Raw genomic sequence first — 13,142 nt, 5'->3', positions numbered from 1 at the left:
TCGAGCAGCATCCTGTGTGGTGTCTGGCACATAGAAAGCACCTACTAACTTTTCACCATTATTCTTATTAGGCTCAGCTTTGCAGCTTGAATTATCATGCTGGTTCTGCAAAGCAAATAGCTGGCACAGTGCTGCCAACAATGTAGGACTGTGAACATGCCCATACACTCGTATATTATTTTTCTATTTATAAGCAGCCGTGGTACTGTTTTTAGAGGGTATTTCCCAGCTAAACAACCAGAAAACCCATGGAAGAGACATTAATGCTTCGTGACTATGCATGCATCCCCCTCCCAGATTCTCAGATTTCTGTAGTTATGCGAGGCCACTGGAGTAATTCTGGCATGGCCTATAAATAAAAGTGAGCATGGCACTTCCTGCCAGAGTGTATGAGTTGGTGCATAAGCCTCCAGCTCTCTCTGTGCCTTCCACAGCTACAACGAACTAGTGACTAAAGAGCTTGCAGGGACCAAACGGAGAACGACAAGGCAGTGAAGGTTCATGAATCTGGTCCCTGAGTGACTGTGTGGAGCAGATCTTCCCACCAATTTGCATTGAGTGTTGATATGAAGAAGAAATCAACTTCTGTTGTTGAATTAAACTAATGAGATTATGGAGTTAATTTGTTACCTCAGCATAACCTGACCTATCCTATTGAAAGCCATCTGCAGATTGTATTCCTGATGACTCAAGGATATTCCGCATCTGTGTGCTTGGCAATCCAACCTGTTTCCTCCAAGGGCTTGCTTGCTTGCTTCCAGGTGGGCCAGAGGATCACAGACATGCCAGGCTTCCTGGTACCCAGTCCTCTGGTGAGGCTGTGTGTGGGCCTCACGTGTGTCTTGTCCCTTTGGAACACAGGTAGGTCCAGTCAGAGTTTAAGAAGTGTCTGTTCTATATGCTGAGTTTGGGTTTTCATTGGGCTTCAGAGAATGGCAGCAGCCAATGTCTCAGGCCAGAATCCTAAATGAGTTTGGTCAAAATGGCAATGATGAATTCCTTATTTCTGGTTTTGTCCACTGACATTTTGAACTTGAGTGCCATTTCTGCAACAGAATTATCTTCACCTCCGCTGTTACAACTCTTGTCCAAACCAATGTCTTCTCTTTCCTAGACCACCTAAAGAAATTGTTAAATCACCACCTGCCTCTCCTCTTGCCTCTCCATGACCTATTCTCTTTTCACACATCTCAGTAAGTAACCTCCCAGGTTCCCTTCTCATTCCACCCACCCCAAATTATGCAGTGACTTCCTGCTTCTCTTTGGATAGTATTTCAAGTCCTTCATATACATAGGTCATGCTCTACATGACCCTGCCCACCATGTCATCACCAGTTCCTAAAATGTCCTCCCTCCTGCATTCTTTGTGCTCTATCACTGTTGGCCTTTGCTCATTTCTTTAAAATAATTCTTGTGTCCACCTCAGTCCCTGGGCACTCACTGTCATCTACACTCTGAATCCCTCCTCAGCCCGTTACATCCTACTCAAGTACTATCTATTCATCCTCCAAATCTCAGCCACACATCATCTCCCAGCGAAAGCTTTTGGACCACTGAAATGTATCAGGCTCCCTATTACACATCCTTAAAGTGCCCTTCAAAATACTCAACACTGTTTGTAATACCCTTGAGTTTTCTTTTCCTTTATGTTTACCTTCCCAACTAGACTTTAAGCTCCATAAGGATGGAATCTGTGCCCACTCATTCATCATAGTATCCCCAGCACCTACACACATAATGTTTATTAAATGCACCTGCCAAACAATACTTTCAATCATTAGTTTTGTTATAGTTGATCAATAAATATTCGATGACTAAATTGAATGAGCAGACTACATGTGGGATTTTAAACAAGTCACTGTCACCATTTAAGATCATAATTGTCTCATCTTTTAAAAATGAGTATTTTGAATTAAATACCTTATAATGTCAAATCTGGGCTAAAATTCTCTGATAACACTCTCTTATTTTAGTGTCTGCTGTTAAAGGAGAAGCCAAGAAGGAAAAAGTCATGACCCTCCTTCTTACAACAGGTAAAGGGGCAGGTGTTCCAGCTCAGCTCATTCTGTCTTGGGCAAACTCCTTGGCTTTTCTCAGCCTCATTTTTTCTATCTGTAAGATGGATATTGCCTCTACAGCTCAAGCTCCAACTGTCATAGGAATAGTTTCTGGGAATTTCTCTTGCTTTATGGTTCGTGGCACACTTGGATCCTCATGATGTTATTAAATCCACAGAGATCATGACATTCTATTAGCCATGGAAGATTTCATAATGGGAGGTATTGTCATGTGTCATCATCACCTTTGCAGTAATTTCATCTTTCTTTGTCTTTTTCTTTTTGATAGTATGAAATTGGCTATACAGCAAGACAGTGAATGCATCACAACATAAGAATACATAGGACGCAGGGGCCTGGGTGCTTTTCTAAACCTGTTGGTAAACAAGCAGGATAGCTGGGGGGAGGGAGGGCACAATTGCCCTTTTTTTTTTTTACAATTGCCCTTTATTTTTATTTATTTATTTATTTATTTTTTATAGAGAGAGTGTGTGTGGAGGAGAGAGAGAGAGAGAGAGAATCATAAGCAGGCTGCATGGCTAGCATGGAGCCCAACTCAGAGCCCAACACAGGGCTTGATCTCACAACCTCAAGATCATGACCTGAGCTGAAATCAAGAATCAGATGCTCAACTAACTGAGCCACATAGGCGTCCCTAATTTTTATTTATTTTTAATTAGTACATTCATGTGGTTCAAAATGCAAAAGGTACATAAGTATATAAAGTTAAAATGGTCCCTGGCCAACCACTTCCTTTCCCCCAGAGGACACCAGTTGTACCAATTTCTTGTGTATGAGCAGAGTGATTTTCAATAAATATTTCCCTTATATGAGGCTTCAATTTTCTCCTCTTCAAATGGTAACTATTTCTGCTCCACAGGTAATCACACAGGATGAAAGCTGATCAAAATAGTAAGCATGAAAAAGTATGAAAAGCAACAAACACCTTCTATCTTAAAGATACTACTTTGGTGGTCTTTTTATCCAAAAAGACAACAATAGTTTTACATTATCCATGTGGTAATTTATTTGAAAACTGCTCTACATGGCATCTTGTTCTGAAATTTCTTCTTCAGGGGTGTTCAGTTCACACTTCAAATTATCATTATCAAAATCCACCCACAGGTTTGCAATTATTAAAAAAGGAGTGGTGGAAATAACATTTCCTTAGTAGAAGGAGTGGTGTTCAAGAACAGTTCTTGGTTAGGAAGATTACACAAGGCCCACCAAACTGACTTGACAGGTGCAGGAATCCTGCAAGTGTCATAGCCCAGAGCTCCCCTGGAGACTGGAGCTCCCAAGCCCACATGACCCCGATCCTTCACCTGTACAGAGGTTTCTCCTTCCTGGCTCCATCACAGGCCAGGTTGGTGTCTGCCACAAACATCACTGGGGCTACATCATGTAGATAGCTCAGAGCACCAGACAGGAAAGTAGACTGTGTGCCAGCTTAGGGCCTACTTGATCATATACGTCTGTCTCAGAGTTCCTATTATTGTGACATAACCCACCTCCTTCAGTAACCATGTATGGGGAAGGAGAAGCACAGATCCTACCTGCCTCTGATCCCTCAAGCTCCAGTATTTAACCAGGAAGCTTGATACCTGATGAAAGGTCAAACTGGCTTACACAGGTAACAGTTACCTGGATCCAAGTTCCTACAGGCTGTTTGAAAAGCAAGGAACACTCTAAACATCCATCCGCAGATGAATGGGTAAAGAAAATGTGATACGTACATACAGTGAAATATCATTCGGCCTTAAAATGGAAGATAATCTTGCCATACACAACACCATCTTGTTGGAGCTGGAGGGCATTAAGCTAGGTGGAACAATCCAGTCACAGAAGGATGCATACTACATGATGCCTCTTCTAGGAGGGATGTAAAATAGTCAAATCCTTAGTAGCAGAGCCGAGAAAGGGTTGCCAGAGACTCAGTGGAAAGGAAACAGGACCACCAGCTAGATATGGGATGTAGGTACCTCACTTCACTTCCCTAGGCCTTAATACCCTCAACCTTCAAAGGGAATGCTGGACAGGATGGCTTTTAAGAATGTTATAAATTGGGACACCAGGATGGCTCAGTGGTTGAGCATCTGCCTTCAGCTCAGGTCCTGACCCCGGGATCTGGGATTGAGTCTCACATCAGGCTCCTTGTGGGGAGCCTGCTTCTCCCTCTGCCTATGTCTCTAACTCTCTCTCTCTCTCTCTCTCTCTCTTTCTCTCTCTCTCTCTCTGTCTCTCATGAATAAATAAATAAAATATTTAACAAAAAAAAGAATGTTATAAATTATATAAGGCTGTGCTTCCATGATGCGATTTCATTCATTATAGTGTCTGTAAACAAAGACATCAAAAAGGAAAAAGAGGCCACTGTCCTTGGTGTGACAGGTAAGTAGCCCAGCCCTGACTCTTAACTTGCCCTGGAACTCTGGAACACATTCTTCAGCCTGTCTCTGCCTTGTTTTTTCCACCTGTAAAATGGATATAAAAGCACCTGTTCCCCTGGAATGTAACAGGGAAGGTAATCATGGCAACAATAGTAGCAACAAATGCAGGATGACCCTACTGCCACCTAATCCAAAGCAGCTGATCTTCCAGGTCACAGGAGGAGCTCACCGCATCCTGAGTGCCCTGTCTGCCACTCCTCACGTAATAACACATGCATGTCCCTCCTCCCTCCTGAGGCACAGACAGTAAGCCCCATGGAGGTAGAGACTTGCCCCTTTCCCTGGACCTCTTTAGACCCAACACCCAGCATGATTGCTTGGCCCTCAGTGAGTGTCTGTTGAATGAATAAAGACTGAATGTGTGCTCTAGGTATTTCAAGATTTCCTGTGATGTTTTCTTTGACAGCACAAACTCCAATGAGTGGGCAGGTGGCCTGATATTTTGGAAGGCCACTCTATAGCTCTTGGGAAGCAGGTTCTGGGCTCTACAGTTTAGGCAAGTTTCTTTTCCACTCTGAGCCTCAGTTTCCTGATTGGGTAAGGGGGTGCGGTAGATTAGGCACCCTGCCTGGGCATCACCTGCCTGCTTATTAAAATGGGGATTTCTAGGTCAAGATCAGCCCAAGGAGACTAGTGTATTCAGGGGAGGAGTCACCTTTGCACGAGGCTGGTGATTCTGACCTTCACTGAGCTGGGGGCTGCTGCATAGAGGCCCCCAAGGCTTCTCCAGTGACTTGAAGCTGGTGTTACAGGCTCCTATGTCTCCCTGAAGCCTTTTCTCTCCCCAGTGTCTGGCCTTGGAGGAGAAGAGAGGAAGGAAAAGGGGGTGGCTTTTCTCGATACTACAGGTGAGTATACTCCTTCCCACTGGGGCTCTGTGGGTGACGCTCTTCTCAGGACCCCCACTCCAAGTCCCCATAGCACGGTGCATCATCTCCCCAGGCTTCAGATTGTGTGATCCACCACAATTATCTGAGCATTAAGTAAGCGTTGAAAAAGACTATGTTAGTAAAAATATAAAGAGGAGCATGAACCACTATTTTCACCTCGTCAGCTGCTGTTCTGAAAGTTCAAGGAAGAGCTAGGAGATGGGCGAATTTTAACCTAGCAGCTTCTCTCCACTTGGCTGCCCGCTACCAATGTCCGGGAGAGTGACCCACTGGTTGATCGATTTCTGTGTGGTTGTCTGAGCCACATCCGAGACTGATTAAACCTGAATCTCTGATGATGGAGCCCAAGCAGCAGACTTGCAGAATTAAAAAAAAAAAAAAGAAAAAGAAAAAAAAGAAAAAAAGAAAGAAAGAAAGAAAAAGAAAGAAAGAAGAAAGAAAGAAAGAAAGAAAGAAAGAAAGAAAGAAAGAAAGAAAGAAAGAAGAAAGAAAGAAAGAAAGAAAGAAAGAAAGAAAGAAAGAAAGAAAGAAAGAAAGAAAGAAAAAAATAAGCTTTTCCCCCAGAGATACCAGCACCCAGCTTAAGCATTGTCTGTTAGACAATGTAGTCCTTGCTAAATTCAGTGCTGCTGAGTGTGGTTTCCTGGGCCTTCCCACTGAACGTGGGCTTTTCCCGCCTGTCCCTACTGTCTCCAAACGCAGAGATAAATTATTCACAGACTAAGAGTTCCTGTCCTCCACGTGGACTTCTCCTATCTAGCTTGTCATGATGCATGCCACTGGCTGTCATCTCCAGAGCACGGGCACTGCCCCTTACCCTTGAATTCCTTGTGCCCCTTGTGCTGTGGGTGTGAGCTCAGTAAGTGTCCAAAAAGAAGGCACATCAGCCTGAATGTCAGAAAAGGGGAACTTCTGTGGCAAGAAAAGCCAGCCAGTGACATCATCTGCAAATCTCTTTCAGAGCTGCCTGCCAGGTCAGTCGATCTGTCCGCCCTAAATCTTACAGAGCTGGTGAATGGAATGCTGAGTAGAGCTTTAAAAGGTATCCTTTTCTTCAAAAAGGGGGCAGGGGGCACCTGGGTGGCTCAGTGGTTGAGCATCTGCCTTTGGCTCAGGTCGTGATCCCAGGGTCCTGGGATCGAGTCCTGCATTGGGCTCCCCACAGGGAGCCTGCTTCTCCCTCTGCCTGTATCTCTGCCTCTCTCTGTGTGTCTCTCATGAATAAATAAATAAAATCTTAAAAAAAAAAAAAAGCACCAACCATCCAGGCCCGCTTATGCCTGTATGCACGTCACTTCTGGATGGTCTGCAAGATGGGCAAAACAGATCACACCTCGATGCCCCAGCATCTCCGCGTGCAGATGGAGAATGCAGTGTCCCACCTAACTCCTGAGGAGATTGAAAACATCCAAGTGAAGTAAGAGGCTTGCCAGCATTTTGAGAGCAAGCTGCATTCCAGACACAGCATATGTGCTGATATTTCTAATCACAATGACACTGAGAGAGAATTGTCAGGGCTTAGGGACGGATAAGGAAAACACAGCTAAGGGTCATGCACTTTTGCAATTTGGGGGTTGCTTTTATCTGATTTATTTTCAATGTTTGTTATATTATTGTTTATTTTTGCTATTTACTTTTATTACTTGTTCATTGCATTTTTAATTTCTTTTTTTAAAAAAAGATTTTATGTATTTATTTGACACACAAAGAAAGAGAGAGAGAGAGCACAAGCAGGGGGAGTGGCAGAGGCAGATGGAGAGGGAGAGACAAACTCCCCGCTAAACAGGGAATGCAGAACTCGATCCCAGGATCATGACCTGAGCTAAAGGCAGATGCTTAACCAGCTGAGCCACCCAGGCACCCCTGTATTTTTAATTTCTATTATCTGTTTACTAATCGATAGTATTATTAATGTCAGTAGGCATTTGTCCGATGGCTTCTTTATCTCAATATCCTTGGCAGATACCAAGAAGTTCTTCTCCCTGCTAAGCATCACTTCCTACAGCTCCTTTGCCTTCTACAAGTTTTCTGTGGCCATTTACAACAGTAAGTGCTGCCCGGCTCTTCCTGTTGGCAATGATGGGGAGCGACGGGCTGGCAGGGCCAGGTTCTGTGTCAAGACTGCCTTCTGTTTTTTTTTGTTGTTGTTGTTGTTGTTGTTGTTGTTGTTGTTTGTTTTATTGGAGTCCAATTTGCCAACATATAGCATAACACCTAGTGCTCATCCTGCCAAGCGCCCCCCTCAGTGCCCATCACCCAGTCACCCCAACCCCCCGCCCTCCTCCCCTTCCACCACCCCTAGTTCGTTTCCCAGAGTTAGGAGTCTTCCATGTTCTGTCTCCCTTTCTGATATTTCCTACCCATTTTTTCTCCCTTCCCTTCTATTCCCTTTCACTATTATTTATATTCCCCAAATGAATGAGACCATATAATGTTTGACCTTTTCCGATTGACTTATTTCACTCAGCATAATACCCTCCAGTTCCATCCACGTTGAAGCAAATGGTGGGTATTTGTCATTTCTAATGGCTGAATAATATTCCATTGTATACATAAACCACATCTTCTTTATCCATTCATCTTTCGATGGACACCGAGGCTCCTTCCACAGTTTGGCTATTGTGGCCATTGCTGATATAAACATCAGGGTGCAGGTGTCCCGGCGTTTCACTGAATCTGTATCTTTGGGGTAAATCCCCAGCAGTGCAATTGCTAGGTCGTAGGGCAGGTCTATTTTTAACTATTTGAGGAACCTCCACACAGTTTTCCAGAGTGGCTGTACCAGTTCACATTCCCACCAACAGTGTAAGAGGATTCCCCTTTCTCCACATCCTCTCCAACATTTGTGGTTTCCTGTCTTGTTAATTTTCCCCATTCTCACTGGTGTGAGGTGGTACCTCATTGTAGTTTTGATTTGTATTTCCCTGATGGCCAGTGATGCGGAGCATTTACTCATGTGCTTTTTGGCCATGTCTGTGTCTTCCTCTGTGAGATTTCTGTTCATAAGACTGCCTTTGGATTGTGTCTCTTCACAGTTTCTAACCTGAAGACTGTGGACCCTGACAAATTCCCCACCCGGTACTGTTACTGTCTGAACAACCGGACCAATGACTTATCAGGTGGGTGCAGCTATCTGCCAGGCTTGCAGCTTTCCTGATTTTGCTTGTACCCTTCTGGATATGTTTGATTTAATTTTTTTCTCTTTAGAGTGAAATAAGAAAACACAGTGGTATCTATTATGCTTAGATATGTACCTATTCGCTGTCACAGAAAGTTCTTTGCTTGGTTTTTAGACTAGGGAAATAGTTAAGTCTGAACAAACGGGCAAAGATGTGTTCATGCAGCTTTTTTTAGCAGAAAACTCTGAGAACAACATAAATATCCATCATCAGGAAAATGGTTAAATAGTCTATACGTTGGAAAACAGCCAGAGGCCATGCATTAATGAATGGGTGTGGCCAGATTTGGCCCACATATGAAAACATTTTCATGGCATTTTTTAAAAGATTTTATTTATTTATTCATAAAAGACACAGAGAGAGAGGAAGAGATGCAGGCAGAGGGAGAAGCAGGCTCCATGCAGGAAGCCCAATATCGGACTCGATCCTGGGACTCCAGGATCACACCCTGGGCCGAAGGCAGGTGCCAAACCATTGAACCACCCAGGGCTCCCTTCATGGCATTTTCAATTAGAAAAACAGACTTAGACAAAATAATGTGTAGAATACACTGTCGTTGATGAAGAGATACATATCTGGACACCAGATAGTTGTTTACCTCTGAAAGAAGATCATGATGCGTGTTTTGAGGTGTACAAAGGTGTCACCAGATGTTTTTTTCAAAGCTAGTATACTCATGTATTACTTTTATAGCTGAAAATTAAAATTATTTGATGTTCCTTCTAGCTAGAGAATCCTGAAAAGTAAAACTGAAAATTACTCTCTTACCACTAATTCATCCATTCAATGATTCTTTATTGGGCACATACTATTAGCCAGACTCTCTTCGAGGTGTGGGGGTACCACACTGGGCAGAGTGAACACACACACCCTGCTCTCATGAACTAGGGAAGGACAGAGAGTCAATGAATAAATAAAAAATGCATGATGTGTTGGCTAATAACATGACCATGAGAACAATAAAGCAAGGGAAACGGTGAGGAGGGAAATGGTGGCGGGCATGGCTGCTATGTGTAGGGTGACCAGGGAAGTCTTCCCTAATGAGGCAGGAAATGGAGAGACAGCCCTGGGGTACCTGGGGACACAGTGTTCCAGGCAAAAGCCTGGGCAGCAGGGTAAGGACTAGAGAGGCCAGCATTGTTGGAGCAAGTGAGCCACAGCAGACGATCATGGGAAATGAGCTCAGAGTTGTAGGGGCAAAGTAGGGAGGGTGTTGAGAATCAAGTAGAAGTTTATAATCCACTCAAGGATTTTGATTTTTCACTCTGAATAAGAAGGAAGCCTGTGTGATTGTCCACACAGAGGAGGAGTGATATGATCTAAGTTATGTTTTGAAAGAATCTCTTTAGCTGTTCTTTAAAAAAAAAAAAAAAAAAAAAAAAAAAAAGATTGTAAAAGAAGTAAGGAGTAAAGGTGGAAAAGCCTCCTGGTCTTTTTTATCACTTGACCCAATCTTAAAATATTTTCCAGGATATTATAAACTCTGCAAACATTTGTGATGACTACATAGCCTGTAAACATTAGCAGTATTTTCTTAGCCATATGCTGGTGACTTTGGGGTGGATTCTAGGCTTTTCTTAACATAAAAAAAAATCCTGTATTAGACATCCTGGTGCATAAAACTTTCCCATTTCAGATCACTTTCAAAGGATAGATTCCTTGAAGTGGAATTTCTGGAACAAATATTGTGAACATTTTAAAGAGAGTAATTAGTAATGTTTAATGAGTATTGTGTGCCAGACCCTGCAGCAAGTACCTCACAGCCATTATCTTGTTTAACTGGCCCTTATCAACAAATTACACGTGGGAGGACAAATGTTGTCCATAACCACATCTTCCTCAGCCTCTCATTAGCCCCTGCTGGGGGCCTAGTTTTGTGTAGGCACTGAGTCCCTGCCTTGATTGTATAAAAGATAAAAATAAGATGTAAAAAGCAGAGTCACATCTGCAGGAAAAGAGTTTCTAATTCTACTCGGTGAGCCAAAGCATATTTCCACATACTTGAAATGATTATTTGAAAAGAATTGATCCATGGATCATTACCACTGATAAAATAGCATGCTACTCCTGCAGTAAGGCACAGCAATTTTCACAAGGTTCACAATGGACACATCACAACGTGCTGATGTCTACTCCCCTCAAATCACTGCGATGAGAGGCTGTACACAGGCCAGCTTTTTGCCATTGCTCAGTACCTGGGGGAAGATGTATTTGTGGATACTCTTCAGACCTGGATCATTTTCACTTGAATGGTCTCAACTCTTTAAAGCCCTCCTGTGAGGATATATTTGCATATTTTTTTCTAATTGAAAATTGCTTACATTTTCTTGATTTTAAAAAAATAATGTATTATGATGTCAAAATGCCATATGACAGAGACAGTATAATAAAAAAAAATCAAAAACATCTGAAATCCCAACATCCATAGGTAATCACGTCACCCAAAGTGATCTAAGCAACCTCTCTAATCTACTTACCTAAGCCATCTGTCAACTAGTTGTCTAACCTACCTGTCCGCCATCCCACCTACCCCATCCATCCTCCCATCTATTTACTCATCCTACTCTACATTCTCTATACTATTTAGAATACAAGCCAGGTTATTATGACAAATGACCCCAAAATAAGATGCCTGACAGAGGGTAGAAGGGGGTAGCTTTCGTGTGTGACCATCTGGATAAACCTATCAGGGCTGCTCTGCTTGATGGTTTAGGGGACCCAGGCTCCTTCTAGCTTGTTGCTCTGCCTCCTATGATTGATTGCTCTTGTTCTTGTAGTCCACATCCACATTCCAGCCACATGGGAGAGGAGAAAGAAACTGATGACATTCCCACTCACAGTCTGGAAACCTTCTACATGGCTTCTCACACTCTATTGCCCAGGATTTAGTCCTATGGCCACACCCACCTGCAAACAGGCTCAAAAAATGTAGTTTTTCAATTATGTTAAGCCACCATGTGCCCAACTGAAATTTCATGGTCTCTTATTTTTAAAAAGATTTTATTTATTTATTCATGAAAGACAGAGAGAGAGACAGAGACAGAAAGACAGAGACACAGGAAGAAGGAGAAGCAGGCTCCATGCAGGGAGCCTGATGTGGGACTCGATCCCAGGTCTCCAGGATCACACCCTTGGCCAAAGGTGGCACTAAACTGCTGAGCCACCCGGGCTGCTCTCATGTTCTCTTATTAAAAGAAGGTAGGAGAATGGATATTCAGAGACAACCATCCATATCTACCAAGTTTTCCACGCAGCTTTAGAATCCATCTTTAAACTAATCAGTGCATCTTAAAAGCCATTCTATTTCAATGACTACAAATATGCCTCGTTCTTCATATGAATCCATAATATTTGTTGAAAAAATGTACCATAATGTATTTAATGTGTCTCTTCTTGATGGGAACTTAGTTTATTCTCAGTGTTGTTATAATTATAAACAATGCTATGATGAATACCTGTGTGCTTGGAGTACTTGGTGTACTTGCCTAATTATGCTGTGGGATACAGTCCTTGAAATAGAATTGTTGTCTGACAGGGAAATAATTTTGTGGTGATTCAAATTGCTAAAATTTCCTCTAAGACATCTTGCCTAAGTTTACACTTCTACCAATATTTTTTGAGAGCTCATGTCTTCCACACCCTTGACAACACAAAGTACTAAGACACATTCTTAAATCATTACCAACCGTATAGGCAAAAGGGCTTTTCTCCCTATTTTCTATTTATATATAAAGATAGAAATAGGGGCAGCCTGGGTGGCTCAGCGGTTTAGCACTGCCTTCAGCCCAGGGCGTGATCCTGGGGACCTGGGATCGAGTCCCACATCGGGCTTCCTGCATGGAGCCTGCTTCTCCCTCTGCCTGTATCTCTGCCTCTCTCTGTGTGTGTCTGTCATGAATAAATAAATAAAATTAAAAAAAAAAAAGATAATCAGAAATCACTTATGTATCGGTATTGCTAGTAAGTTGGATAATCCAAATTTTCATCAAAACAAGGGATGACTCTGGGGTTATGATAGCTGGTTTTCTTCCAAGCCTTGTAAAAGCCATTCTGAAGGGAGAGTTCATACAATGTGTTAAGACATTGCTTGAACAGTAGTGGGAACATTGGGAAGAGTGGGAGCTTTGGCCCAACATAGACCTTAGTTCAAATTCGGGTTTCACCACATCCTGGGGGACCTTGGGAAAGTTCCATCATCTCTGAAACTTGGGCACAACCTGGACTCCATCTTGGTGTCCTGCTCCAGAGCCATGGTCTTGGCTTCTGGGAAGTGTTAGTAGCAAATTTCAGTTTACTGGTCAGTTTATTAGTCTCCCTCTCTCTCCCATTAATCTCAGGTTCTGGCAGGCAGAGATTGTGTTTCATGCAATCCTCCAGTACTGAGTAGGTGTCTGGTGCCCCACAAACACTCAATGAATGTTTGTTAGATAAATGAATTAATGAACAAAAAAGAAATTTGAGAAGCAGGAAGAAAATAAATGGAAGAAATAATGAAATACTACCTTTCTTCAGACTGGTCTAAAGAGATGTGAAAAGGAGTAGACTCAAGTTAGTGTTCCTTCTGTA

General features: G+C 42.7%; 1 protein-coding gene across 1 annotated transcript in view; it reads left to right on the top strand.

The window, feature by feature from the left end:
- Positions 1-782: 782 nt before the first annotated feature.
- Positions 783-13,142, top strand: part of HHLA1 (HERV-H LTR-associating 1) — a 34,176-nt gene continuing 21,816 nt past the window's right edge. The window contains exons 1-6 of the mRNA XM_038556343.1: positions 783-861; positions 1,974-2,033; positions 5,296-5,355; positions 6,359-6,439; positions 7,360-7,443; positions 8,433-8,516. Of these exons, the coding sequence (XP_038412271.1) occupies positions 783-861; positions 1,974-2,033; positions 5,296-5,355; positions 6,359-6,439; positions 7,360-7,443; positions 8,433-8,516 (448 nt within the window). The remainder of the gene's footprint in view (positions 862-1,973; positions 2,034-5,295; positions 5,356-6,358; positions 6,440-7,359; positions 7,444-8,432; positions 8,517-13,142) is intronic.

Source organism: Canis lupus, chromosome 13 (genome assembly GCF_011100685.1).
Source record: "Canis lupus familiaris isolate Mischka breed German Shepherd chromosome 13, alternate assembly UU_Cfam_GSD_1.0, whole genome shotgun sequence".
Classification (NCBI taxonomy): Eukaryota; Metazoa; Chordata; class Mammalia; order Carnivora; family Canidae; genus Canis; species Canis lupus.
This window is presented reverse-complemented; position numbering and strand designations above follow the sequence as displayed.